At 38.5% G+C, this 27,358-nt stretch overlaps 3 protein-coding genes across 3 annotated transcripts; 1 reads left to right on the top strand and 2 right to left on the bottom strand.

The window, feature by feature from the left end:
- LOC104727072 (oligopeptide transporter 4-like) lies at window positions 4,985–16,477 on the bottom strand. Its single transcript, XM_010446072.1, has 5 exons — window positions 15,907–16,477; window positions 15,418–15,515; window positions 6,283–6,846; window positions 5,943–6,195; window positions 4,985–5,869 (listed from the first exon to the last, which is right to left on the bottom strand). The coding sequence occupies exons 1-5, from the start codon at window positions 16,381–16,383 to the stop codon at window positions 5,072–5,074; spliced, it is 2,190 nt and encodes a 729-aa protein (XP_010444374.1). The 5' UTR covers window positions 16,384–16,477; the 3' UTR covers window positions 4,985–5,071.
- Window positions 18,060–23,062, top strand: LOC104727074 (myb-binding protein 1A-like). The gene is made up of 8 exons (XM_010446074.2): window positions 18,060–18,809; window positions 18,909–19,034; window positions 19,124–19,321; window positions 19,411–19,638; window positions 19,782–20,945; window positions 21,046–21,333; window positions 21,457–21,904; window positions 22,004–23,062. The coding sequence occupies exons 1-8, from the start codon at window positions 18,186–18,188 to the stop codon at window positions 22,852–22,854; spliced, it is 3,927 nt and encodes a 1,308-aa protein (XP_010444376.1). The 5' UTR covers window positions 18,060–18,185; the 3' UTR covers window positions 22,855–23,062.
- On the bottom strand, window positions 24,100–26,106 carry LOC104727073 (leucine-rich repeat extensin-like protein 3). The gene has a single exon (XM_010446073.2). The coding sequence runs from the start codon at window positions 25,980–25,982 to the stop codon at window positions 24,438–24,440; it is 1,545 nt and encodes a 514-aa protein (XP_010444375.1). The 5' UTR covers window positions 25,983–26,106; the 3' UTR covers window positions 24,100–24,437.

Here is a 27,358-nt window from a genome sequence, read left to right on the forward strand (position 1 = left end):
TAGTTTGGGAGAATTTTGGAGCATTTGAGTGAGAAGCTCCCACCAACCTTGCGCACATGTACTTAGCTCGAGATGAACAAGCCGATAGAAGCAGATGACCATACTAGGGACCTCTGAGTGTAGTGATGCACATAAATAAAGGCGGCGGGTTGAAGCAAGAGCTCTCAGAAACCTGTGAGTAACTCCTTGAGTGATGTCAACATGCGCCTCGTTCAAATTGGGCATATTCTCAATTCGACGAGAGTCGTAGACAACATCATCGACAATCTTAAGGTACTCAAGACGAGGACATTCTATCATATACACACCGCCCTTGCTCTTGTCTCTCGAGTCCCATAAATCTAAATGTCGTAAACAAGGCAAAGCGATAGTGATGTCTTCACCCTCGTGTTCTTCGTCTATCACAGACGACATTCGAAGAAACTGAAGATTAGGACAGCCGTGTAAAAGCTTATGAAGACATGTGTAACCCATCATCATAAGAGACAAACTCTTGAGAAACGGAAGGCTGCAAAAAACATCCGAAAAAAGGCAATTTGCGATCCTTAAGTCCTCTAGTGTTTCACATGTGTATAGGCTACTCGGCAAATTGACTGGTGGCCCTGGCCGGATTATAACTATGAGCCGACGCATGCGGCGAGCAATCGCAGTATCGATCCATATCCCAACATCCACAGGGTGACACTTAGGACCTAGGTAGAGAAACAAACAATTTAGAATCGGCGACTTGTTTTTCATCAAAGCCCTGTAAGCAAACTCTGTGAAGCTCTTATAGTCGGCATCATCATTACGATACTTGAGATCATCGAGCTCAATCCTTGACACTAAACACCAAAGAGACTGCCACCTTTTCGAGACAAGCATTGTGGCCATGACGTCTTTTGTTGGAAGAAGCCACAGTAATCGCAATAGCAAGTCATCTGGAAGTAGACTGATCATGTCCACTGCAAACCCAAATAAGAAGAAAAGATAAAGCCTTGCGAGAACGTATAAAGCCGATGTCGAGACAAGTAAGAAGAAAACCTTACAGGAATTGTTTGGAGATACGAATTTCCTTGTCACTCAAGGTATACATACTAACCATGAATAACCCAGAAATAGTCGATGATTTGGAAACATATTAAAACAACTTTGGAAAATTACTTATAAAAATTATATATTTCCAAATAATAGTTTACATATTTAAACTGTTTTCGCTTTTACTTTTATTTTTTTTAACTAATTAAGGAAAACAAACTAAATACAGAAAAGGAAATTATTGAAATTTTTTTCTTTAAAAAAAAAATGGTTTGTTAGTTTGTATTATTAATAAAACTAAATAAAATATATATTAGAATTTAATTTATATTGGAATAAACAGTTAAATTGTAATATAGGAAGTTAAAGGGGTGAGTTTAAAGAAGAAGAAAAAAACTACCAATATAGTAAAATTTTATTGTCCTTCGATAAGAGAACCTCCACCACAACCATCGAATCGAGTATACATCTCTATAAAAATTAACCCCATTTATTAGTATCATGTAAATGTGTTTCTTTCAATTATCTAGTTAAAAGTTTTGCAAAAATGATATATATAAATTCTTTATAATGACTTCAAACGGTCCCATTGCTTTGTTGCAGACATGCAGTTAGAGAATCGAATAAGAGAATTTGGGAGAAAGAGGTTTCATATTTTTTTTGTTTCATATTGTATTATTTTCGTTGATTTCTCTAAAGGAGAATCTTAGAATAAAATAAAGGCTTAATTTTATTTAGGCCCAATGTTTGAGCCCAATTAGTCAGTTACCATTAGTCTAGTTAGGTTTTATCACCTTTCAGCGTTTTCAAAATGGCGGGCTGGATTTTATTCGGGAGGGAATAAAATCCAAATATTTTGACAGTTACTTCCAAATTGTAGATTTTCCTTTTTCCACACTTTCGAAATTATAGTTTCCTTAACTTTTCTTTCCAAACCAATTGAAAATTTATAGTTAAATTCTAAATAAAATCCAGTTTTTAATTCGAAATTAGAAATATTGATAGCTAATTAACTAGAAAAAAATTATACGATCAAAAAAGGAAACAACGATGATATTTTACACATATATTATACTTTTCCATTTTCTATTAGAAATGAAATATAATTAACAAGCAACTAAAAAGAATAAAATCATACGATTTAAATAAAAAAATGTTAAAGAGCATTAATAATAAATTCTTTTTCTTTTTTTCCGCTAATTTTCTGAGTGTGGCTAAAACGCATTGTATCATATAATTCAGTCTTTTATTTATTTTCATAGTCAACTTCATCTAATTTGAATTTTGAAAGCCTCCCAACAAACAACAAAAAAAAATCTGATTTCATAGTCAACTTCATCTAATTTGAATTTTGAAAGCCTCCGAACAAACAACAACAAAAAAAATTCCAATTTCAAAACGAGAATGCCATGTCAGCATCACCTTTCACCACCAGCTCCTTTATAAACATAATCCTAATTACCATTAGCCTAGTTAGGTCTTATCAGCCTCTGGCGCTTTCAAAATGGCGGGATGGATTTTATTCAGGAATGAATAATTTGCCAAATATTGTGACAGTTCCCTCCAAATTGTATATTTTCCTTTTCCCACACTTTCTAAATTATAGTTTCCTAAACTTTTCTTTCCAAACCAATTGAAATTTTAAAGTTAATTCTCTTCGGGAAAGGAAACCTTTTAAAAATAAAATCCAGTTTCTAATTCGAAATTATAAATATTGATAGCTATTAACTGGAAAAAATTATACGATCACAAAAGAAAACAAAGATGATATTTTCACATATATATTATACCTTTCCATTTTCTATTAGAAATGAAATATTGTTAACAAAGCAACTGAAAAAGAAGCTAACTTACACAGAATATGTACCTAAACTATGTACATATCCATAGTTTAGGCCTACTTTTATTTGTGGCCTAAACTATCATAAAATCAATTTTTTCCCCTATTTTGTGGAAGCTCCATATTCCCTAAGGTAACCATCTCATTCATTCTTGATAATTAAAGATTATGAATCTAGCTTCTAGATTAGTCACTGAATAGTAATTGAATAGCTAAGATTCCGTAACTTGACTTAGTTAGGATACCATATTAGTGATTGAATAGTTAGGATTTCGTAACAAGGATTAGTTAAGCTCCCATATATATAGGTCATGGATTGCTCAAGGACCAGTAAAACAAAAGGTACTCTGTGTTCATCCAAAAACTTTGATCCGTCTCATCCATCCAACTCTCATTGGATGTTATTAGAATTTCATGATTACACGTACGAGAAAGACAACACACCAAATAAATAAAAAACAAGACAAGTCCATGAGATATATGCATTGCATTAACTAAAAACAATCCTTAAAAAAAAAGTAACCGAACAAAAGTAAGTAGACGTTAATAAAAGGAGGAAGAATTGAATGTTATCACTTCTACATAATTGATAACTTATGCGCACATATATATGTACTTATGTAGTACTACATGATACACACCTACACATGCATAGTATGCTTGTACACAGTGGCGGATGTTAAAGACTATTTTGTACGGGGCACAAACACATATAATTAATAATAATAAATTTCTATTATAAAAATGTTACAGAAATTATATATACTAATTTGACAGTATTCAAAGTATATCTTCCGTTTAACATATTTTAAATTTTGAAATAAAAAATGAACCCAAATTTTTGAAAGTGTTGCTTTTATTGATTTATAATTATACTTAATTACTTATATTATATGATATATATAATTTAATAATTAAAAAAGACACATTTACAAACTTTAAAATTCACAATAAACTATAAATATATGTATTACATTTAAATTCACTTATCTAACTATATCAAATAAATTTAAACTCTAAAAATAACAAATGAACTACAAAAGAGATTATATTGTTTGATGTTATTAATTTAGTAGTTTTACTAACATTTTTAGTTAAGTTATATGTATACTAAACAATTAAAATATGAATTAAATTTGTTAAAGTTAAACTAGAAAAAAATACAAGAAAAAAAAAAGAACTGAANATTTGTTAAAGTTAAACTAGAAAGAAATACAAGAAAAAAAATAGAACTGGAAGTATATATATAATTTTATGCATTGAATAGTCAAAAGAATAAAAAGGAACATGCTAAAGTGAAGTGACTAATCTAAAACGTTAAGCATATTGCTAAATAATAAGCATGTACACGGACTCGAACTGTGGCCTTGAAGTAACATGAAATTTTCATTTACCAACTGAACTAAAAATACCATTTAGACATATTTACTGGGTAAATTTTTAAAAAGAGTATGGGGCACGTGCCCCACCCCTCTCTCACGTAGATCCGCCCCTGCTTGTACACCAGATACATACATGCATTTTTAGTGAACTATGGGATCATTGTCATATCGAGAGAGACAGATAGAGATAGAGAGAGAAGAAAGTATGGATTACGTTAGGGTGACAAGGCGTCAAGGGACAAGGGACAAGGGACAAGGGACAAGGGACAAGGGACAAAAGCTTTCTGGAGGAAGTGAACTCGAAAATGCATTATTGTATATTGGTATTGGTTATTGTATATCTCACTACTTCACCATCTTATATATGTGTGTTTATTGGTTATTATGTAGATAGGCTTACTACATAATGTTTTCGTTATATATAATCCCGTTTATAATCATCTGTGAGATGATTATATATGAAAACTGCAAAACCTTGAGGAAGTTTGAAAATCAATCCTGAACTATATACACTGATCTAAATATTATATATGGATGCATCTCTTTCTACACTTAGCTCTCATGTATGTATGATGTATCGTTTTTTGTGTGGTCAAACTAGATCTTATGTATGTATCTTATGTCATTAATTTCCTCTGTTTTGAGTTGAACCATGTAGGAAGGAGAAGTTGCTATTTGTATATTGAAACCAAATCTTGTAAGAATAATTAATTTCTTTGCTACCGTTGTAGTTGGACTATATATATCGTTTGTTTTGAAGTTTTTAGTTACTTTGTTTATTAATGTTAAGCTGTATCATACATTCTTGCCACACACCCATGCCAGCCTAAAATTATTTAACCGGACAACCATCAACAATTACTCCTCTAGCGGTTGGACACTTAGCTAGATCACAGTGTTCACCTCTTGTTCCCCACCAATCCAAACTCTTCTCCTCCATCCCCACCGAGAAGTACAACAAAACCGCCATGAAAGCTACACCGGCGTCCATAGCCGCTGACAGAACATAGTTATACCTCTGCCACCAACTTTTCCGGTACCGGAACACAAACAAGTTGAATATCGTCCCGACCAATATCCACGAATTGTAGTTCACCGCGGTCGCAGGTGGCATCATTGCGGTTGCTCCTAAAAGAACAGGGAGATTCACAAGTGGAATCCAAGAACGTTTTGGGAACGCTTTGTGCAATGACCACACTAAGACTGGTCCTAACGCGCCTCCGAGGAAAAACCAGTTCATAGCCGCATAGTTTCCCTGAGAACCGAAGATCCGTTTTGGTCCAACCAATCCCCAAATGACAGATGCATCGAAGAAAACACGGTCACCAGGACATGTCCATGGACTGTTGGGAGGTAGAAGTTCTTCTTGACATATGTTTTTGATAGAGTTTAATTGCCACCATGCGACCGTTATGTTGATTGTCCCCGCAAGAATTGTACCGATGAATTGGACCAAGAACATGGATCTTGGTGGGATCTTCATGTAATGACCAAGTTTAAAGTCATTTAGGAAAGAGACAGCTTGTGCCATACTCATGTATCCATAGACTTTGAAGCATACGTTTGCGATAGGTCGTCCCGGGTAAATGAGTCCCATTGCGTACTCTGTTATTATATTCAATCCCGGTGTCTACAAAACAGATAAACAAATGAATAGGGACGTTCCTTGCATTATAAGCTACACATGGATTGATATTGCTTACTTGGTTAGTTGTTGCGGTTATGATGCTTATGGGAAGTGTGAAGATGAAAGCCATCGCACTTGCGAACACAAGTCCCCACCAAGGCATTTGAACCTCATCGTTCAAGAAAACACATAACGCAAGAGAGATAAGTAGTGTAACAGCCAACATCGAGTAAAACCACCATGAAGGTATGTCTTTATATCTCTTCATTAACCTAGTGTGTATATCTTCTTTGCCTTTATATGAAACTCGAAACCTCTCTATAATTTCTCTGTAGATGCATCAAAAACAAATAAATGATTGATCACATATATCTCACTTTGGCAGTTACGAAACACATTTATGTTGCTTACTTTACCTGCCATAGAAGAGAGCTACGTGAGTGAGTGTAGAAGCAATGGTGGCGAAACCAAGCCCATAGCTAAGAGCAAAGAACATGCTCAAGTTGATCCTTCCTTGTTGCTCATACTTAGCCAAATCGAGCTCAAATTTATCATTCACGATCGCAGGAATATCGTATGTTTTGCCAACCGATGTGAAAAGATGGGACGAAAATATAGGAAACCTCGTAGCGTTGTAAGAATCAAACCCCCAATAGGCTATAGGCAACACGATGTAGATCAAGAGAACATAACCGAAGAAAACATTAGCGATGGCGAAGAAGGGGCTGATAAGTGGACTAAACAAGAAAGAGGCAACCGCAGTCCAGTCGAGTGTGAAGGCTCCAAGACCGAGACCTCTCATTCCCGAACCGATCTGTTGAGCAGTGACTGATCTTGGAAATGCCCAACAAACCCATGAGATGCTTGTGAGTGTTGTGAAAAGATAGCCAGGGACTATATACCATCCGAAACTGCAAACTAATGCTATGACAAAGAATTTTGCTCTCGTCATCTTTTGGTCGTCCTTCTCATGCAATGCCCTATCCATGCAATTTTTAATTTTATTTTAAAACAAGCCGCTATGTGAAATATAATATAGCTGTTATGGAGAGTAAACTCATTTGTAATATCTATAAGCAAATATGGATTATTATCAAATTCAAATGCTTATAGAAAATTCGTTAACCAAAAAGAATTGGATTTCTTACTCTATATTGCTACAATCGTGCGTGTATATTTTGAGTTAGTGACGAAATATACTGTGTGGTGATATTGACTTTTTTTTTTGTGCAAAACCAACTTCAATTAAATTAAACAGGGTTTGGTACAAAGTTTTTTAGAGCCAGCTTTGCTAAAGCATCGGCTTCTAAGTTTACTTTTCGCGATACAAAGGAAAAACGAATAGATTGAAAACTAGTTGCAAGATCTAGGATATCATGGAGAATCCCATGGAGTTCCTTCTGAGAAACCTCCGAATTGATAGTTTTGATTGCCTGTTTGGAATCTGAAGCGATATGGATGGTGGTGAGACCTAGGGTAGCCGCGTAGCTCAGGGCGAGATAAATCGCACAGGCTTCAGCAAGTAATGGTGATCCGATGTCATGTAAGTGAGCTTGGCCTTCGATTCGATCGCGTCCATCTTTGTTGAAGATCCATGCCAGTCCTGCACATCTCGAATCTGGCCTCCAAGCTGCATCTATAAAGCAGGTGATCTCTGAACCTTTAGATCTGATCTGTTTTGTTGCTCCTACGGCTTCAGGAGGTGAAGCCTCTGAGTTGTGGGCTGTGGACCATTCTCGTCCTGCTACCAGAGCTTGAGTTACTGTATCCATAGGGTTTGGCTTGAGCTCGTTAAAAATTAATCTGTTGCGCGCGGTCCATATTCCCAGATGATCCAGGGGAAAATAGGACCATTGCCTATACCGCATGGTGGTAGGAGGGTCAAGGTTTTTGCCTTATCAACGAGGGAGAGGATTGAGTTCAAGTCTTCCGGGGTCAATGGGTTCTGGACTGGGAGGTTTGACCACACGGTGGTAGCAAAGCGGCAATGTAGAAACAAGTGGATCGCCGTCTCCTCTTCTCCACAGAAAGGGCATTTAGCTTCAGGGTTTATCTTCCTCAATTTCAATTGTTCTCCTACCGGTAATGCACCTCTCAACACTCCAGAGGAACATCTTAGTTTTGGGGGATGACTTCACATTCCAGACATCGGTCTTCCAATTAGATACTGTTGGTGTAAGGTTAGGCAGGTTGTCTACTGGTATTTCCTTGATGCTCTCATAGTAGCCTGATTTGACAGTGTACATACCTGTTTTTGAGGGGAGCCAGACGAGGGAGTCCGCAGCTCCATGTTTACTTGGCCGGATAGACAAAATTTCTTTCTCGTAGTCGGGTAGGATTCGTTGGATAGCCTCTTTATCCCATTCTTTGGTTATCGGGTGTATTAGACTTGAAACCATGAGATATTGTTCTGTTTCTCTTGGTGGTCCTGTAGGGAGGAGGGGGGTCTCTAGAGACAACCAGGGTTCATACCAAATGGATGTCGCATCTCCATTGCCAATGGCCTTACCGAGTTGTTTCTTGAGGAGGTCCCTGCCTATGCAAATACTTCGCCATCCATGGGAGGAGTTTGCTGGTGGTTGGCTAGTGAGGAAAAGTGTTGATTGGCAGTACCTGCCCATCAGGATTCTTGCTAACAAGCTATTTGGTTTTGTGAGGATACGCCATCCCACTTTAGCTAGCAGAGCGTCATTAAAGCACAGTAAGTCTCTAAAACCAAGTCCTCCATCTCCCTTTGATTTAGTGAGGCTTTTCCATGATACCCACGAAATTTTCCTTTTCTCATCCGGGCCATCCCACCAAAACCTTGTAAGAACTGACTGGATACGTTTGCACAGGGATTGTGGGAGCTTGAAACATGACATGGCATAGGTAGGCATTGCTGCTAGGACCGATTTCAACATGATTAGTTTCTCCGCGGAGGATAAGAATTTTGAAGACCAACTGCGAGCTCTTTGGCGTATCCTGTCTACAATGCTAGTGAAGAGGTCTTTCTTTTTCCTTTCAAAGAGTTTAGGGAGACCAAGGTACTTTCCACAGCCTCCTTCCTTTTGGATGCCCAAATGGTTTTTGACTCTGGTTTTTGAAGAAGTCGGTGTCTTCGAGGAAAAGGTTATGGCTGACTTTTGTGGATTAATACATTGACTTGATGCATTCTTATATTTTTGCAGGATTTGGAGCAGGCACGAACAGGTGTCAGGGTCAGACTTGTAGAAGAACATTGTGTCATCCGCAAAGAGGAGGTGGCTTAGTCGCGGACTCTTCTTCCCTACTCTGATACCCAGTAGGCGTCCTTCATCTTGAGCTTTAAGGCAGAGACCAGAGAGTACTTCGCTGTACAGGATAAACACAAAGGGCGAGAGAGGGTCACCCTGTCGTATACCTCTCTAGGGCACTACGAGACCTTGTGCTGAGCCATTCATCAGATAGGAGTAGGTAACAGTAGTTATACATTGTATAATCCAGTTGATCCATTTCTGATGGAATCCCATTCTCTCCATGACTTGTCTAATGAATCTCCATTCAACCCTATCATATGCTTTACTCATATCGGTCTTAACAGCCATGTACACTGATTTTTTAGCTTTTGATGTATGCAAATAGTGGAGTACCTCGTGGGTAATGAGAACATTATCTGAGATTGCTCGTTGAGGCACGAAAGCTGACTGGTTCTCCGAGATTAGATATGGTAAGCCTGGTTGCAACCGTTTGGTAAGGATTTTTGCTATAATTTTATAGTATAACGAGCACAGTGCAATCGGTCTGTAATCCTTCATTGCTTGAGGGTTTGTGATCTTGGGAATGAGCCTTATGTGAGTTGCATTCATATTTTGTGGTAGGGTTCCGGAAGTAAAAAAGCTTTGGATCTCCAAGATGATTTGTTTGCCTACCGTAGACCAGTTGGATTGGAAAAAACTAGCCGAGAATCCATCAGGTCTCGGTGCCTTATCCGCAGGTATGGAGAAACATACAGTCTTTATCTCCTTGGCTGATGGAATGGCAATTAGCTTTTTACTTGTTTCCTCGGAGATGCAAGGTTTGATGGCTTCAGTGACTATGACCTCATCAATATTGCCTTATGAAGTGAAGACCTTCTGGTAATAATCAGTGATCACGCTCAGGATCTTTCCTTCCTCAAAGACTGCTTCCCCCAGGTCATTCTCAATCACAGAGAATTTATTGATTGCTTTTCTCCCCTTTGTGATTGCATGAAAGTAACCGGTGTTTTGTTCACCTAGGGTTAGCCATAGTTGCCTGCTACGCTGCCTCCAGAAGTTTTCCTCATCCCTGTAAGCCGCTGTGAGTTCTGCATTTATCAAGGTGAGCGACTCTGCAGTGGATTCGAGGTTGGACATTGCCTCCTCTAGCTTATTACGCCATTCCTCAATTCTTTTTTTACTGTTGCGATGCTTTTCCTTGCTCCATTTTATTATNTTGTTTCCTCGGAGATGCAAGGTTTGATGGCTTCAGTGACTATGACCTCATCAATATTGCCTTCTGAGGTGAAGATATTCTGGTAATAATCAGTGATCACGCTCAGGATCTTCCCTTCCTCAAAAACTGCTTCCCCTAGGTCATTCTCAATCACAGAGAATTTATTGATTGCTTTTCTCCCCTTTGTGATTGCATGAAAGTAACCGGTGTTTTGTTCACCTAGGGTTAGCCATAGTTGCCTGCTACGCTGCCTCCAGAAGTTTTCCTCATCCCTGTAAGCCGCTGTGAGTTCTGCATTTATCAAGGTGAGCGACTCTGCAGTGGATTCGAGGTTGGACATTGCCTCCTCTAGCTTATTACGCCATTCCTCAATTCTTTTTTTACTGTTGCGATGCTTTTCCTTGCTCCATTTTATTATAGCTGCTCTCACTCTGCTGATCTTTATGTCTACTTTTTCAAAGCGCATAGGGTTCCAGTGTTCAGTTACCAATTGGGAGACCTCAGCTGTTCTTCAGCCTTCTATCGTATCGAAACAGCCCCTTCTGGCGTCTTTCTTTTCAAGTTAAAGTGGGTGATTAGGGGCCTATGACCGGATCCTTCAAACCTCAGGTATTCGCATCTGCTAGTGGGGTAAGTCATTGCCCATTCACTATTCGACATTACTCTGTCTAGCCTGCAAAACACTAAGTGGTCATAACGTTTTCCCCTCCAGGATAGATGGTTTCCAGAGTGACGAAGATCAAACAGGTCATTTTTCGACATAAAGGTGCGGAGGTCGATAAAGGAGCCTTCAGGACGTGTTGGGCCTCCTGATTTTTCAGTTGCATCGATTATGTCATTGAAATCGCCAGTTAGGAGCCAAGGTTCAGACCTTTTCTGCCCAAAAGTTGAGATTTGATCCCATACTTGTTTTCTTTTTGCTTTATCAGGTTCACCATACACGAAGGTGACAAAGAAAGTTTTACCCTCTGCTGTTATCTTTGTGTCAATGAAATTCTGGCAGTCCACAAGGATAAGGAGCTCAATGTTTGATCCCCAGAGAAGAGCTAGGCCTCCTCCACCAGGACTATGAGGTGAGATTAGTTTGCTCTTTGTGAAATCAAGGTCTGTTATCGTCTTTAGCACAATTTCATCTTGGTTTTTTGTTTCCATGAGGAATAAGATGTCTGGAGATGTTTGTCGATGCATCTCCTTCAGGCGTCGGACTGTTGTGGGATTCTCCAACCCTTTGAGCCTAAGAGGAGCCAAATCCAGTAAAAGGAATAAGACTATGATCCAGAACTCACCTAAAAGAAGAGCAACCTCGACTGGGACCGATCAACAGAGAACTAGCGAAGCCGCCACCAGGAACATGAATCATTCAAACCCAGTTGCTGGAAACGATGCGGGACCTTCTCATCCCAGTGAGCCACCTCCTGTCTCTCTGATCCCACCGAGTGTTGGGATTTTCACAATTCCCCACCACCTCTTCCTTAAAACTTATCAGCTGGAACTGTTGTGGGTTAGGTGGCTCACTGGGATGAGAAGGTCCCGCATCGTTTCCAGCAACTGGGTTTGAATGATTCATGTTCCTGGTGGCGGCTTCGCTAGTTCTCTGTTGATCGGTCCCAGTCGAGGTTGCTCTTCTTTTAGGTGTGTTCTGGATCATAGTCTTATTCTTTTTACTGGATTTGGCTACTCTTAGGCTCAAAGGGCTTCTACTGTTTTGTTTATTCAGGCTAGGTCGTCCTCTTTTCTTTTTTGTGACACTGGTGTTGCTGATTGGGAGTTCAGGTTGAAACAAGATTTGGCTAGGTGCGGTGTTAGGAGGTATATCAGCATTTGGGGAGGGGTTGTGAGTAGAGGTTGCTTCCCATGATGCTGAAGCAATGATGCCAAGGGCCGTTTCCAACATTAGTCCATGGGATTCACCTTGTACCACTCTCTGTTTTCGGGCTAGACTTTCAGTAGGGTCAGCGCACGACGTATACTGCACTGTGACCTCTCTGAGTTCCCCCATTACCTCTTCCAAGGATGGAACCGGAGTAGTCTCTGTGGGCATGGTTTTTGGTTCCTGTGTTCTTTCCAGTGGTGGACGTCTAGCTCTCGGTGTCTCAGAGGACTCCGACCAGTGCAGTTCCCGAGGGGTGGTCTTTTCTTTCCACTGGAGGGTTCCGGAGGGGTACCCCTGATGGTATCTATTACCATCTCTGGATGATTCTCTTCTCTGAAAGCTTGAAGATCTCACTGTTACGTCTCTAGGATCTGTAGATCTGGAGTTATGACTTCTAGGTATGATCGGGTAGGGGTTCAAGTGGTCTCTTTCATCTCGAGTTCTTTTCCCGGTTAGTCTTGGTTCATGGGGTTGAGCGTTCCTTGATTTAGGTTGAGGAGAGAAACGCGGTATGTCGTCAAGGTCTCTGGAGCCTCTGCTGCGAATAGGTTCCTGAGGGAATAGAGACTCCCGCCTCTGCTGCGAAGTAGTTCTTCCTGGAGCTCTAAAGTTGTCCTGAGGGGTGTAATAGTTCCGTGGTTGAGCAGATCGGTTTGTTCCTGGGGCTAGAGGTGAAGAGGGTGGGTTAGGGTTCTTGCTTTGATAACCCGGGCATGCTTTCTCATCATGCGTCAGCCTGTGACAGTAGTTGCAGTGGTTTTTCAGGTTAGAGTACTCAAGGTTCACCAGGACCTCTTCACCAGTCGCAAACTATATAACCATGTCTTTTGTTGGAGGTTGGAGCCCATCAATAAGTACTTTAACCTTGGCAGATGTGTTGGATATCTCCAGATCCATGACTTCTCCAAGTTCCCCTCCTGTACTCTGAAGCATCTCCGGTTTCCAAAACTGCTTTGGTAAGCCTTGAGTTTCTATCCAGAAAGGTATCTTTGAAGGGAAGGTCTCTGAGATAACAGGTTCTCATTTCTGAAGAATCACCATCCATTGGTCAAAGTGGTATGGTCGGTTGTCTAGTACTTTCTGGAGATCCTCTTCAAAGTCAAACTTGAGCTGGAAGCAACCTCTGCCTAGATTTACGCCTACTGCTTTGCCTCTCAGAGTCTATATGTTGGCGAGGAAAGGGAACAGAGCCCATGGTCGCTGGAAAGTAGGGTTGGTAAGTCTGCCCATAATAGTAAGCGAGTTCTCAGCTATGAGATCAGATATATCCATTTCTGGGGCTTAGATTCTTTTTCTTAGTGGTGGGGAAAAATCATTGGCTATCGCTTTTCCTTTTTCCAGGTAGGAGTGTCTTCGGTCCATGGTGAGCGGGTTAGAAAAACCTTCTAAGATTTGACGGGAAAGAAACGGAAAGCTTGGTTGTATGATGTAACGCAAAGAGAAACATGTTTGAAAGGCTTAAATGTGTTGCTGGAGGGTATTGTTCGTTCAGGTAAGGTGGTTACAGGCGAAAGTAGTTCAGAGATCCTTGGTAGTTAAAGGGTTGGGAGCGGAGGACTTAGGTTGAAGGGCGGCGCTGGGGAGGATGCGACGTAGTTACACCGGATACAAAGATCAGTCCGGTGGGTACATACATTGATTTTTCAAACCGCTGGAAACTTACTCTTTTTGGAAGCCAAGAGTAGGTGATATCCGATTAATTGAAAATCTCATACTTTTTTGGTATGTATTGGGGATCGTGCCTGGGAGAGTTTTGTTTTTTGAGTTTTAGATTTTTTGATGCTGAATTATGCTTACGGTGGGGTGTGTAAATGCCCAAACCCATGTGTGGTGATATTGACATATTGTGATAAGTTGGAAGTTTTGGCTTTTGAAAGTCTACGACGCGTTAGTAGGACTTTGACTACGTTTTTAATGTCACTATCTACTTCTTATTAAAGTTATGATTAGAATTAGAAACTGTTCCCCTAATTTTGTGGAAACCACTTTACTATCTACAGTGTACATATAATTAATTAGTCATCACTAGTATAATTAGATAGTATCAATTTGTTGTCAACATCTAAAATTTTCAAAGTCTTTCCATTGATTATACATACGCATAGACCCACCATGTGCAACCTCCACTACAACCACAGATTAAACAATTAACTCCATTTATTGTTATTGTAAATTCAAAAACTCAGTTTGTCGACAAGAAAAAAAAAAGAATTAAAAAACTTAATTATAAAACGATAGCGTGTTTCATCTTCAAATGATTTATTTTTATTGACCGTTAACGTATATATACATCTTTTCCTTCGTCATGGTTATGAAATGTGAAAGTGTTTATTAATCTTGTGGACCACTGAGTGAAGGAGTAAAGTTTCAATGTTTCATATTCACGTAGCCGCAAAAATCCCGCCATGTCTACAGCTTACTCACGTAGTCACGTGGATTCATATTGAACACTTAATTAGGAAAAGTTATGATAGATATCAATATCCATCTTCTACGAAAATATTGAAATACTTCATTAATTGTGTATGTTATGCCTTCGGTCAATCTTGTAGAAATGGATAAGAACTACGAAGTGGTCATGATCGATCAAAGGATAGCCCACAAGCGTGGACCATAATTTTGGCTAGTGTCCTATAGAGAGCAATTTAATTTCTATATTGACCTATTATGAAGAAAAAAATCACTCTTTTTAGTTCTGAACACCATCATATATGCATGTACGTGATGCATATCCAGTCCTGTGCATATCAAATCCTAACCAAATCGTTGAGAGAGTTTAAATATACAAAAGAAAATAATTTGAAAATTAGAAAATAATATGGGAAAGTCAATGAGAGCGCTCCTGCAAATGGAGTCAAAACACGAAAAACTAAATCTTGCTGTACGATAGTATAGTCTTTGGATTTTTTTTTTCTTTTTCAGAACAATCTTTAGAATGTTTTTTGGCCTATAGTAGTACTATAGTTGTATTTGTCTTTGGATGTTTTCATTTTTTATTTTTTTCAAAGAAATCTTTAGAATGTTTTTGGGGAAAAGAGATATGGATAGGCTTGTATTTATACTATTCGACACGCAGTACGTGATGCAAAGAACAAAAATGTTTTACTTTAGGGTTAAGACTAAAATTAATAAAAGTAATCGTAATTGAGTTGCTTTCTCCCGCATATTAATGTAGCTTTATCAGTTTAAATGGAATAATTAGTAACGATAACCTAATAATTTAAAGAGTACGTAGAAAACTCACCGAAACAGTGAGACTTGAACCAGAGTGCTAGGCCACCACATGTGAGCTGGTTCGACCACATATTTCCTAAGCAAACCGGCCCATCCATATCCCAACACCTACCATATTTGTGTAACGTTTCACATCAATTACACATCGATAACATTTAAATAATGAAATAAACAATCAAATATGGGGCATCGTTGATGATATTACCCAAACCGACAAATTTCCCTTTTAAACCAAAAAGTCTCTACCTATATTTCATGCAATTTTTTTTTTGTTTCCTAACGAAATCATGCTGTTTAAAATATATAAATACTGAAGAAGTTAAAAAGATACTTATTTCAGTAGCAATAGTAAGACATGTAATTTTCTTGAAATGTCATAATCTATCAGCTCGTTTTATTGTTATCTTCTAAATTATTTGGTGACGTTCGGTAAAGTAATATTGAACTATAGAATACTATATAATTAAACAAGTAGAGAAAATGATTAAAAAGGTGAAACCTGGGTAGTGATGATGAGGAGCCAACCGGCAACAAAAGAGATATTCCTGCGATAGAAAGCTTTAATAATTGTGATGATACCAACCGCATAAGCCGACCCGGATCCGAACGCACTACCCGCATTCGCAAATATCGATATCAAAACGTGCTCTTTCATGTTAAACGGACCCGGGTTCAACGAGAACCGGGTGGATCCACAGCCTGGTAACCCAAACCGGGTTTTGGGAAGCACTTTGGCCAAGAAATGACCGATTGGGAGTGTAGCGACCTGAACCGTGATTTGAGTGATTACTAACGGTTCGGTTCGGTACGAGAAGAACTGGTTGAGGAACGAGAGGAGAGAGCATGAGATTAGACCCAAGAACCACATCCTGAACGTCCAAACCGGTAGTGTTGGGTCGTCTGTGTTTGTTACCGTTAGACGGACTTCTTCAATTGGCGATATGTCTTCATCTGAGAATTCGTCGGCGATGGCCATTCCGGTGAAGAGGCAGTGTGTTTTGAGTTAAGAGAGAAAGAGAGAGCTGTGGTAAGACGAGGAATCTTTATGTGTGTGAGACTGACAAGAGAACCATATCTCTCTCTTTTTATAATATACATTTGTTTTTTTTGGAAAATAAAGATAAATTGTTTTATATTATTTTAATTGAATTATTGTTTGGATCTTTATTGAGTGTCAACTATATGAAGTATATGTACATCGTTACATCGTTATATGATATGATGTTTGAGCCAATTATTATTATTTTTGTTGTGATTATTAGTGGCAAAAAAGAAGAGGAGAAAACTACAAAATTCTGCTTTCATACTATGACGTAACATTAAACGATTTGTAATATTATAAAATAAAATCAAAGATAAAAGATATAAGAGTTGAAGGAACCTTTTTGATGTTGATAGATGATAGTCTTCGTATTGAATCTTAGAATACGGCAATAAACTATGTAAAAATTTCCAAGGATTCACATTGGATTTGATTTGTACATATCACCATCTCGCTAAGGGCATCATTAATGGGAGAACTTTTTTTTTGTGTTCTTAGATTAAATATATAGTGAAAATAATGTTAGATCAATTATTAAGATCATAGGTAAAAAAAATGGGAGAACTAGTTATGGTGTTCTTAGAATAAAGATATAGTGAAATAATATTCATAAACATTTTATAAATTATAAAAACTTATAAAATAACATTTAAATTGCTTACTTATATAAAAGCAATTGTATACTTATAAATTAATATAATATTCTTAAACATATTACAATTATAAAAACTTATAAATTAACATTTAAATTGCTTACTTATATAAATGAAATATTTTCTTTTTTTCCAAAAAATCTCGTCCAATCACATGAAGCCACGTCAAATAAGAACTGGGCTTAGATCAGTTCTACATCAAGAACTAAAAAAAGTGTTCTAAGCCACTATTCATTATTTTTATAATTCTTTTGGGCTAAGAACACCTTTGGTGTTCTCTTGTTAATGATGGCCTAAGTACTACATATACATTCAAGTTTTAATGAGTTATTGCGGAAATTTCTACAAACAAACTTTGTCGAATGATCCATGAATATTATTATTCAAACGTTCATCAAAATAATATGTTAGTTTTAGTTTTGTGTCAATTATTTGAAACCTAAAATTTGTAAACCAGAATATTAATGTTAATGGGTATACATATATGCCCTCGGTTTCTGCATCAGTACTTATGGTTCATCATCCAATCAAAAGTACTCGTTTTTTCACGTGACCCATGCCCATGCTGCATTCTAAATCTTTATATCAATTCAAACAATGCTAGTGGTTCTGGTTCAAGCGAGTGACTGTGATACCATACCCGGTAAGTAAAATAACTAAATATGGGCTTTAAATAAACTCCTATCATGGATCTAGGCTTTAAAACAAGTTTCTGTTATGGATCTGGGCTTAAGGCTTAGGGCTCATACCAGTTTTAGTGAGAATTTTGTCATCGAGGACTTTAATTTTTCCAAATGATGTTGGGCTTCAATAATATTTATTCTATTATATTTTTTGATTTAATTTCTTCTCTTACAAAAAAAATAAATTAAATTTCTTCTCTTACAAAAATAAAATAAAAATATTAGTACAAATTAATGGGAAATGGTTATATAATTTATTTTTATTTTACTTCTAAACCCTAAAACCCTTTTAGTTGACAAGGGACGGTCGTTCGTTAAAAACGAAAGGCTTCACTTGTCGACTAGGGTTTTCTCTTCTTCCCCCAATTCCCCAAACCTCAAAAATCGAAGCTTTTTTCCAATGGGCAGTAAGAAACGAAGCAGCGACGACTCCACGGAGGTGTTGGAGAACAACAATCTCACCGATTCTTCCATTGTCAAGACGAAAAAACCCAAGAAGACTGATAAGATGAATACTGATTCTGATACGACGGAGGCGGCGGCGGCTGATACTGCCCCCGGTGTTGCGAGCTCCGGTAAGGATATGGAGAAGAAGAAGAAGAGAAGAGCTTCTGATAAAGAGAGGAAACTAGCTGCTGCTCTTGAGAAAAACGATGGTGTGCTAGCTCCGCGGCCTAATCCTAAACAACCCGTGGCTGTTAATTCGAACTCTGATGAAGCGGAAGCGGAAGCTGATGACGAGTCTCTCCCCGCCGCAGCCGCCGCTTCTTCTTCTTCTTCGTTGCCTCTTAACTATTTTACAGATTTGGCTTCTTCTGATGCTTCTGTTAGAGAAGCGGCTGCTGAGTCGTTGGTACTGAAGTTGCAAGAGATTCAGAAGCAATACGAGTTGTTACCTGATAAAGAATCTGCTGATGGTAAATTGATGCTTGAAGCTGAGAAAAACGATGGTTTGGATAACTGTGCTCCTCATCTCAGATACGCTCTACGGAGGCTTATCCGTGGTGTCTCTTCTTCAAGAGAGGTATCTCTTCTTCTGCTTCACTTCTTTCTTTTTATCCAAAGTATCTTACTTTCTCTACCAGTTACTGACTCTGCTTTTGCTAATGTGTTTCGTTAACAGTGCGCCAGACAAGGATTTGCCTTGGGGTTGACATTACCTGTTAGCGTTATTTCTAGCATTAGTTTGGAGTCTTTGCTGAACCTCATTGTTGAGTCTTTGTCTATATCTTCATCCATGAAGGGACAAGTAAGTATCAGTTTTTATGTGCTTCGTTTTATGTGATTTTGTTGGAGAGAGAGAGAGACTCACATGCTTTTGAATTGCAATTGAGACAGGATATAAAGGAGTGCTTATTAGGTCGATTGTTTGCCTATGGTGCACTTGCACGATCTGGAAGACTGATTGAAGATTGGCAATCTGATAACGATTCTCAGATTCTTAAAGAATTTACCAACGCTCTTATTGGTCTTGCTGCAAAAAAGCGTTACTTGCAGGAACCAGCTGTTCATGTTCTTCTAGACCTTGTTGAGAAGGTATATAAATAGGTTTATTCTTCTGTGCATGCAATGTTTATTGCAATTTTATTCCACTTTGTGAAGTTTTTTGTGATCCCATTGTGCAGTTGCCTATTGAACCTGTCGTGACTCATGTTATGGAAGCTCCAGAGCTTCATAAATGGTTTGAACAAGCCACCGAGGTGGGAAACCCGGATGCTTTGCTCTTAGCGCTTAAACTCCGTGAAAAGATTTCAGTTGATCATCCTATATTTAGCAAGCTACTGCCAGTTCCTTTCAGTTCTGCGAAGTTTTTTTCTGCTGATCATCTCTCTGCCATTAGTAATTGCTTGAAGGTACAGCACATGCCAATCTTTTTTTGTTATGTAGAATGGTTGAACATTGAAGATCCTGTCTTGAGATTTTCATGAGTTTGTAACATCCTAATATCAAAGCATCTTTTTTCCACTATTAAGGGATATTTTTGTGAACTTTACAGGAATCTACTTTCTGCCAGCCTCGTGTTCATAGCTTATGGTCTGTGATATGCGATATGCTTTTACCGGAAGCCGTTGTTCAAAGCGAAGATGTCACATCTGTTTCAAGTTCCTCTAAAAAGCAAAAACGCAACCGCAAGTCCAGTCCCGTTGAAGAAGAAGCCACAAATAACATCAGGAATTTCTGCGAACTTTTTATGGATGGCGTCCTACTTTCGTCATCTCATGATCGCAAGCATTTGGCATTTGATATCCTGCTTCGTCTTCTTCCAAAGCTTCCTGCAAGTTTTGTCCAGTATGTATTATCGCTCAAATTTGTTCAGTGCCTCATGGATATACTCTCCACAAAGGAATCTTGGTTGCATAAAGTAGCAACCAATTTTCTTGTGCAGTTAATGGATTGGGTAAAAGACGATACCAAGAGGGTGGCTGTTACAATGGCTCTTCAGAAACACAGTGAAGGAAAATTTGATACTATTACGCGTACAAAAACTGTAAAAGGTCTAGCTGCAGAGTTTGAAACTGAAGATGGTTGTACACTTTTTATCCAGAACTTGATGAATTTGTTTGTGGATGAACAGCATGTTCCTGAGGAGCCTTCAAATATGAAATGGTCCCTAGAGCCTTGCTCTTTGAATTCAGATCAGAGTCAAACAACGGATGATAATTCTGAGATAGGTTCAAACGAGGAGAAGGATTCAGTTGGAACAAATGGAAACTCGGATGTGCTGAAAAGCTGGGTCATTGAATCTCTCCCTGGCATCTTAAAACATGCTAAGTTGTCCCCCGAGGCGAAACTGCGAGTTCAAAAGCAGATCCTGAAATTTCTCGCTGTACAAGGTCTATTTCTGGCTTCTCTGGGCACTGAAGTTACATCATTTGAGTTGCAGGAGAAATTTAAGTGGCCAAAGACAGCCACTCCCGTTGCTCTTTGCAAAATGTGCATCGAACAACTTCAGCTATTGCTGTCAAATTCTCAAAAGATCGAGAATCCAGTATCTAAAGGAAACGGCCTGGAGCAGCTCGATGATCCTGTTTCGTACTTTATGAAATTCCTTAGCACGTTGCAGAATATTCCCTCAGTTTCCCTCTTCCGTTCCTTGAATGAAGCAGATGAAAAGGCATTCAAAAAATTACAAGAGACAGAAAGTAAACTTTCTAAGGAGGTACGTTTCTTACTCGTTTTGCTACTGTAAGTTGAAATCTTATCAAAATAACGTTGATGTGCTTCTGAGTTTTAAGTTGTGAAATCTTATTATGTGGCAGGAAAAAGATTGTGGATCATCTGCTGATGCAAATAAATTTCATGCATTGAGGCACTTGGTCGTTCAGCTGTTGCTTCAAATACTACTCCATCCGGGAGAGTTTTCAGAAGCTGCTAGTGAACTTTCAGTATGCTGTGACAAAGCTTTCAGTTCAATTGATCTTCCGAAAAGTGATGGGGAAGGTGAGGCAGACGATGAAGATGAACCAGCAGTCATGGATGTCCTCTTGGACACATTACTTTCTCTCTTGCCACATTCTTCAGCTCCAATGCGATCTTCCATTGAGCAGGTAATAAGCTTTTTTTTACTCAACCTGAAGTTACGGTTCCTTGGGGGCTAAAATGAGATTCAGTTTGATCCTTTGGTTCTATTGTTTCCGATAGGCTCAATCTCAACTTTATGTATCTTGTAGTTTTTCAAGTACTTTTGTCAAGATGTCACCACGGATGGAGTGCTGAGAATGTTGCGGGTGATCAAGAAAGATCTAAAACCGGCTAGACATCAGGACCAAGACTCTGAGGATCTTGATGACGATGAAGATTGTCTTGCTATTGAAGATGAAGAAGAAGAAAACGAGGAAATGGGTGAGACTGGTGAGAGTGACGAGCAGACTGATGATTCTGAAACAGTAACCGGCGTTGTCCCTATGGCAGTTGACAGAGAAGGTCCTGATAATTCCGATGATTCGGATGATGATGATGGAATGGATGATGATGCAATGTTCCGCATGGACACTTACCTTGCCCAGATATTCAAGGAGAAGAGGAATCAAGCTGGCGGCGAAACTGCTCAATCCCAGCTTGTTTTGTTTAAACTCCGTGTCCTCTCCCTTCTTGAAATCTATCTCCATGAAAACCCAGGTACGTGCATCATAAAACAAATGATTTGGCATGATGAAATTCACTATAGTAGTCTCTCCTAAATTCTGTACTTTTGTGGTTTTGGTGATGTTTTAACAGATAATCCACAAGTTATGACAGTGTACCTAAACTTAGCTCAGGCACTTGTGAACCCAAGCACTGCAGAAAGTAGTCTGCAGCTTTTACAACGTATATGGGGTATCATCCAGAAGAAGATCTTCAAGGCTAAAGAGTATCCCAAGGATGAATCTATGGAATTCTCTGCACTTGCTTCTTTGTTGGAGAAGAATCTTAAACTGGCTGTGAAACCATTCAAGAGTAAGTCAGTAGCTGATCCCTCGAAGAAGAAGCAGTCAGCTGCGTGGAACCGACACAAGATGATCACTAACCTTGGCCAGAACTCAACTTACTGGGTTATGAAGATAATTGACTCGAGAAAATTCTCAGAAACTGAATTGGAGAAGATCTTGGATTTGTTTCGGAGTGTCGTTGCCGGGTACTTTGATACCAGGAAGTCTCAAATGAAGATAGAGTTTCTTGAGGAAGTGTTTAGAAGGAGACCATGGATTGGACACAAACTGTTTGGTTTCCTTCTGGAGAAAAGTGGGAATGCAAAGTTTGAGTTCCGTAGAGTGGAAGCTCTTGAGTTGATCTCTGAAACTCTGAGATCGTTGGTTCCTATAAACGAAAACACCCAAGAAGATTCGAAAAAAACAATGAAGACCCATCTGAAGAAACTGAGTCATTTGATTAAAGAACTAGTTGCAAATATACCCGAGAACAAAGCAAGGCGAGGTCAGGTACGTAAATTCTGTGCCAGGATCTTTCAAATGGTCTCTTCGTTGAAGCTCACCAACTCTCTACTCAAGGGTTTGGGTCCAGATGGTCAAACAGCTTGTGAAACTGCTATTGGTGATCTGTTTTTGAATTTCAAGAATACGGAGCATTAAAGCTAATCCAAGTATCACAATTACTGGTGAAACCCCTCTTCTTATTCTTCTTGTTTTTATTTTTCTTATCTTTCTATGAAGAAAACTTGAAGGATCTGTATCACAAGTTTTGAGTTCTATATCTGTCAGTCACCGAAAGATTTCACATTGTCACTTTGTCCTAAAGAGATGATTTTTTATATGATAATTCATCAATTTTGTTTTTCAAGTTGTTGTGTTGGTTATATTTACAGATTCAGAATAGTATGTTAAAACTATGGATTTCATATGTTTTAAGATAAGATATATTTGCTTCTGTTAGACGTTCTTTGTTATAAACGCTCATATTTGGGGGGATTTATGAAAAATTTTGTAATGAAGGGAACAACAATCTACAGAAGCATGTATATCTCTCGAACATACATATGCTAACGGGTTTCTGGTAATATGAGCTGGAAAGATATAAAATCCGATATGTAAGTTATATCCGATTGGTGTTTGATTGTTCTTTGCGATGAAGTATAGTTTACACAGTTAGGAATTTTCATGCGTTGACAGAGTAATGTGGATTATTAGACGACAAAAACAAAAACAAAAATGATAAAGTGAAGACTTTCCAGTGACATAGACTAGTGCATACGAGACACCTGTTTTGGATATCAATATCATATAATTTAATTGGGGGGGTTTTCTGTTTCGATTCAATGATGATGATGGTGATACATACATACTGATTACTGGGTGTCGTTTATTGATTCGGGAAGGATGCAACAACAACTAAGTTCATGACATGGCGATAAGTGCGTGACCTAAAGCTATGACTTTTCTTTTGTAAGGATTCTTAAAAAAAAGGTTCAAAACTCAGCACACAGCCTAATAATATTCTTTCCCACAACACCTGTCCCTGAGTTTGATAGTTTAGTTTCTTGGACCCATTTCTATTTAATCTCATTAAGTAGTATATATTTGTAGAAAACTCGTAGATGGTCGCTGAGATCTTCTAGTATAAACCACTTAACTAAAAAAAAAAATCCGGTCACACAGAATGTATATTATAAAGAAGCCAATTATTAAGTTTGAAATGTTTATATACTTCCACAACATAATGATATTCATTTCTCATCAATCAATCTCTTCATGTGTAATAACCCAAAATATATACATACCACTAACATAATAGAAAAGAAAAGAAATAGAAAATATTTTTTTTTTCTTTTACAATAAAAAAGAACAAATGTTTTTAATATAATAAATAATCCAAAGTCATAGACAAAAGGCCAAAAGGGAAAAAGGTAAAGAAAGGCATAAAAAGGTAGTCAGATAAACGCAAGCCAATGCACAAGAGACATGATTTTTTAGCAAAACACACTTCAGAGCAACAACAGAAAAAAGGTAATGGAAGTTGCAGAATTCAAAGAACATCTTAAGATTATAAACAAGCAGATAGATAGATAGATAAAAAAAAAACAAAACATTATTTATCAGACATGCAAATACCAAAAGTGATCTCAATTACACTATATATTATATATTGTGATAATGATGATGGGAATTTTGTAACGGATTAACAATAGTCTGATTCCAACGATGATACCTTTCATTAATCAAACTGCCGAATCTGAACTCTGAGAAGAAACTTTAGTTGCCATGTTCATAGCAATTAGCTTCCCGTCCGGTCCACTTCTCACCTCTCCCATTCCATTCACAGGTAAGCCAATCCCATGGTACTGTGCCGGTGGTGGTGGTGCCTCCGTGTAGTAAACTTGTTTCCCCATTCCTCCTGCGTAACTCACCTGAGTATAAGCTGACGTATCTGGTGGTAATCCGACGACTTGTCGTGGCGGTGGAACGGCTGAGTATTGCGGTGGAGGAGGAGCACCAGCGGAAGTAAAAGGCGGAGGTTGTTGTTGTGTCTTTGTTCCTATTGGTAGCTGAGCCACGTTGTACGGTGGTTGGTGTTGTTCCCTGTATGTATCTGAAGCCATTCTCTGTACCGGAGGATAATACCCGCCTTGGTTTACTGGTCTCATGATGCCTTGCGGTTGATGTGACGGTGGCGCGTGGTATACCGGAGATGGAGTCGGAGTTGGAATCATGTATACTGGTTGCTCTGGTAATCCTAATCCCTGTGTCGTCGTCGGAAACACTCCTCCTGGATTGTGGTTCCCTTGCCAGAAGGTCGTCATCGGAGGAAGAGCTTGCGGATTCGTTTGAGGAATCGTCGGCTGCGGCGGTGGCGGCGCCGGATTTTGAGCGTACGGCGGAGAGAAGTATCCTCCGGTGGTTTCAATTAAACCGTCTTCGTTACTCTTCCTCCTGTATACAGCTTCCTGTTGTTGTTGTTGTTGTTCTTGATCCCTAATATGCATCCTTTGAAACTCCTGCATTTGTCTTTGAATCTCCATCGGATTTACGCCGTGATCCGGTTGAATCACACGCGGATCGTTGAACAACGGAGGCTCTAACGCCGCCGGAACCGGTAATTTCGCCTCAGACGGTGTTGGTGGCGGCGGCGGAGCTACGACTTTATCCGATCCGAACAAAAAATCCGAATTAATGGGAGGAGGAGCTGATACTGATTTCTCCGAATCAGAGAGCCTAGGAACAGTGTTCAAGGCCTCGACGAAGCGATCTCGATCTGACTGAGTGGAGCCTTGAGAACCAAATCCACCGGAGGAAGCAGAAGGGAAGAGAAACAAACGCATCCTCGCTGGCTTAGAAGACATACGAAGCAAGCGATCGTACTCGTGCATCATATGCTCCAGATCATCATCGTTAGTAACGGAGATCAAAGCGTCTAAGTCTTCTCCTGGAAGCTGGTACTTAAACGTAACATCATCACCGCCGCCGCCGCCGCAAACGGAGGAGAGCTTGGAAGCTAAAACAGGGAATCTAATCCCGCGATCAACGGAGAGGATCTTAGTTTCACCGTTAACATAAGTGAGTTGGTTATCGTGAGGACGCGGCTGAATCTTTCCGCCATAGCTGCACATAAACCTCACCTTGTAGCTCTGTTGCTGCTGGTTCTGGTTCGGGTTCTGGTTCGGGTTCTGATCATCCCATGGCGGTGGGTTATCGAATTCGATCTCGCGAGATCTCGGTGACGAGTCGGTTGAATCTGGATATGAGTTGTACGAGAATTTCTCCATCTCTCTTTTTTTTTTTTTTTTAGTATGGATTTTAAAATTAATTCATGAAGAAGAGAAGAGAAATCAGAAAGAAATGGAGAAGACTGATGAAATGGTTTTTATTAGAAGTATGTACAGTAGTGTTGGAAAATGTTAACTTGACAGGATGGTGTACGTGACCTTATTGCTAATTTACACGTGGCCTGTCAGTTTTTGATGAGTTTTAAGGCGGTGTATAGAGTTATATGACGGCCTGTAACGTTAGCTGAATCTCTCTCTCCACGGATTAATTGAGACGCTGTTGTTCTGTGATGATGGGGCCAAACCCAAAACTAGTGTTTTTATTTTATTTTTTGATACTTCGACGTTGTTTATTGTTAATCTAATCTAACACTAGTGATTAGTGAAGCAGATATTATAAGGTTAAGTGATAAATAAAATAGTTACTTCAGAAAAAGGAAAATATTAAAGTCGTTGTCGTCGATCTTTCCCCTGATCAACCTTAGATTTGTTTTTATGATTGTGTTTTTGGGTTATCTAGAAAGTAGATCTTTTTTTTTTTTTTGTGTGTGTGTTTAGAAGATAATAATTGTAAAAGGTTCAAAAATTTTGTATGTTTTACTGTATGTATTACAATAATGTGACCTAGATATTTTTCCTAATCTGAATATCAACTCTATAAAAGACGATAATTTAACTTTGTCACCGTGTATAATCCACTTTCTCAATTGTTTGTTTTTTTTTTGTTTTTGGCCAGATTGTTTGCTAATATATATACACCATTGTTTATTGCCAACTTGCAACTTATTATATATGGGTAAATTGTTGTAATTATTCAAACTTAAAATAGACGTAATTCACCAGCATGCCTAAGGTGCAATCATGGTGGTACAAGGAAAAACATTAATGTTTTTGATTAGTGTAACTATTTTTCTCATAAACTGTATATTATTTACTTCACATTCATACCAGAAAAAAAAAAAAAAAAAAAAAAAAAAAAACCGAATTTTAATTTATTCTTATGACCGGAGTTTAATAATTCATAAACTATATGGACTAATAATCGGCACGGTACGATGTTGCTCGATGAGTCATAAAAATCAAGTCGTGTCTCGTGGTTGTTTGTAGATAAGTCAACCAAGCAAATGTAGGCAAAGATGCATATAGTCCAACACGTGTTTTATTCATCTCAGCCATTATACAGAAGATGATTTACATTATACGTTTCTTTTAGATGACCATACGTACTTGTGATTACTTACTTAAAAAGCCTCTTCTATTAGGGGATACTTATCTTGCCATAATTTGGAACATTTTAAAGAATCAAAATTTACAGAATCTCTAATAAAAAAAATAAAAAAAGGAATCGAATTTTCTTTCTATATGAAACGATATAC

This window comes from Camelina sativa, chromosome 11 (genome assembly GCF_000633955.1).
Source record: "Camelina sativa cultivar DH55 chromosome 11, Cs, whole genome shotgun sequence".
Classification (NCBI taxonomy): Eukaryota; Viridiplantae; Streptophyta; class Magnoliopsida; order Brassicales; family Brassicaceae; genus Camelina; species Camelina sativa.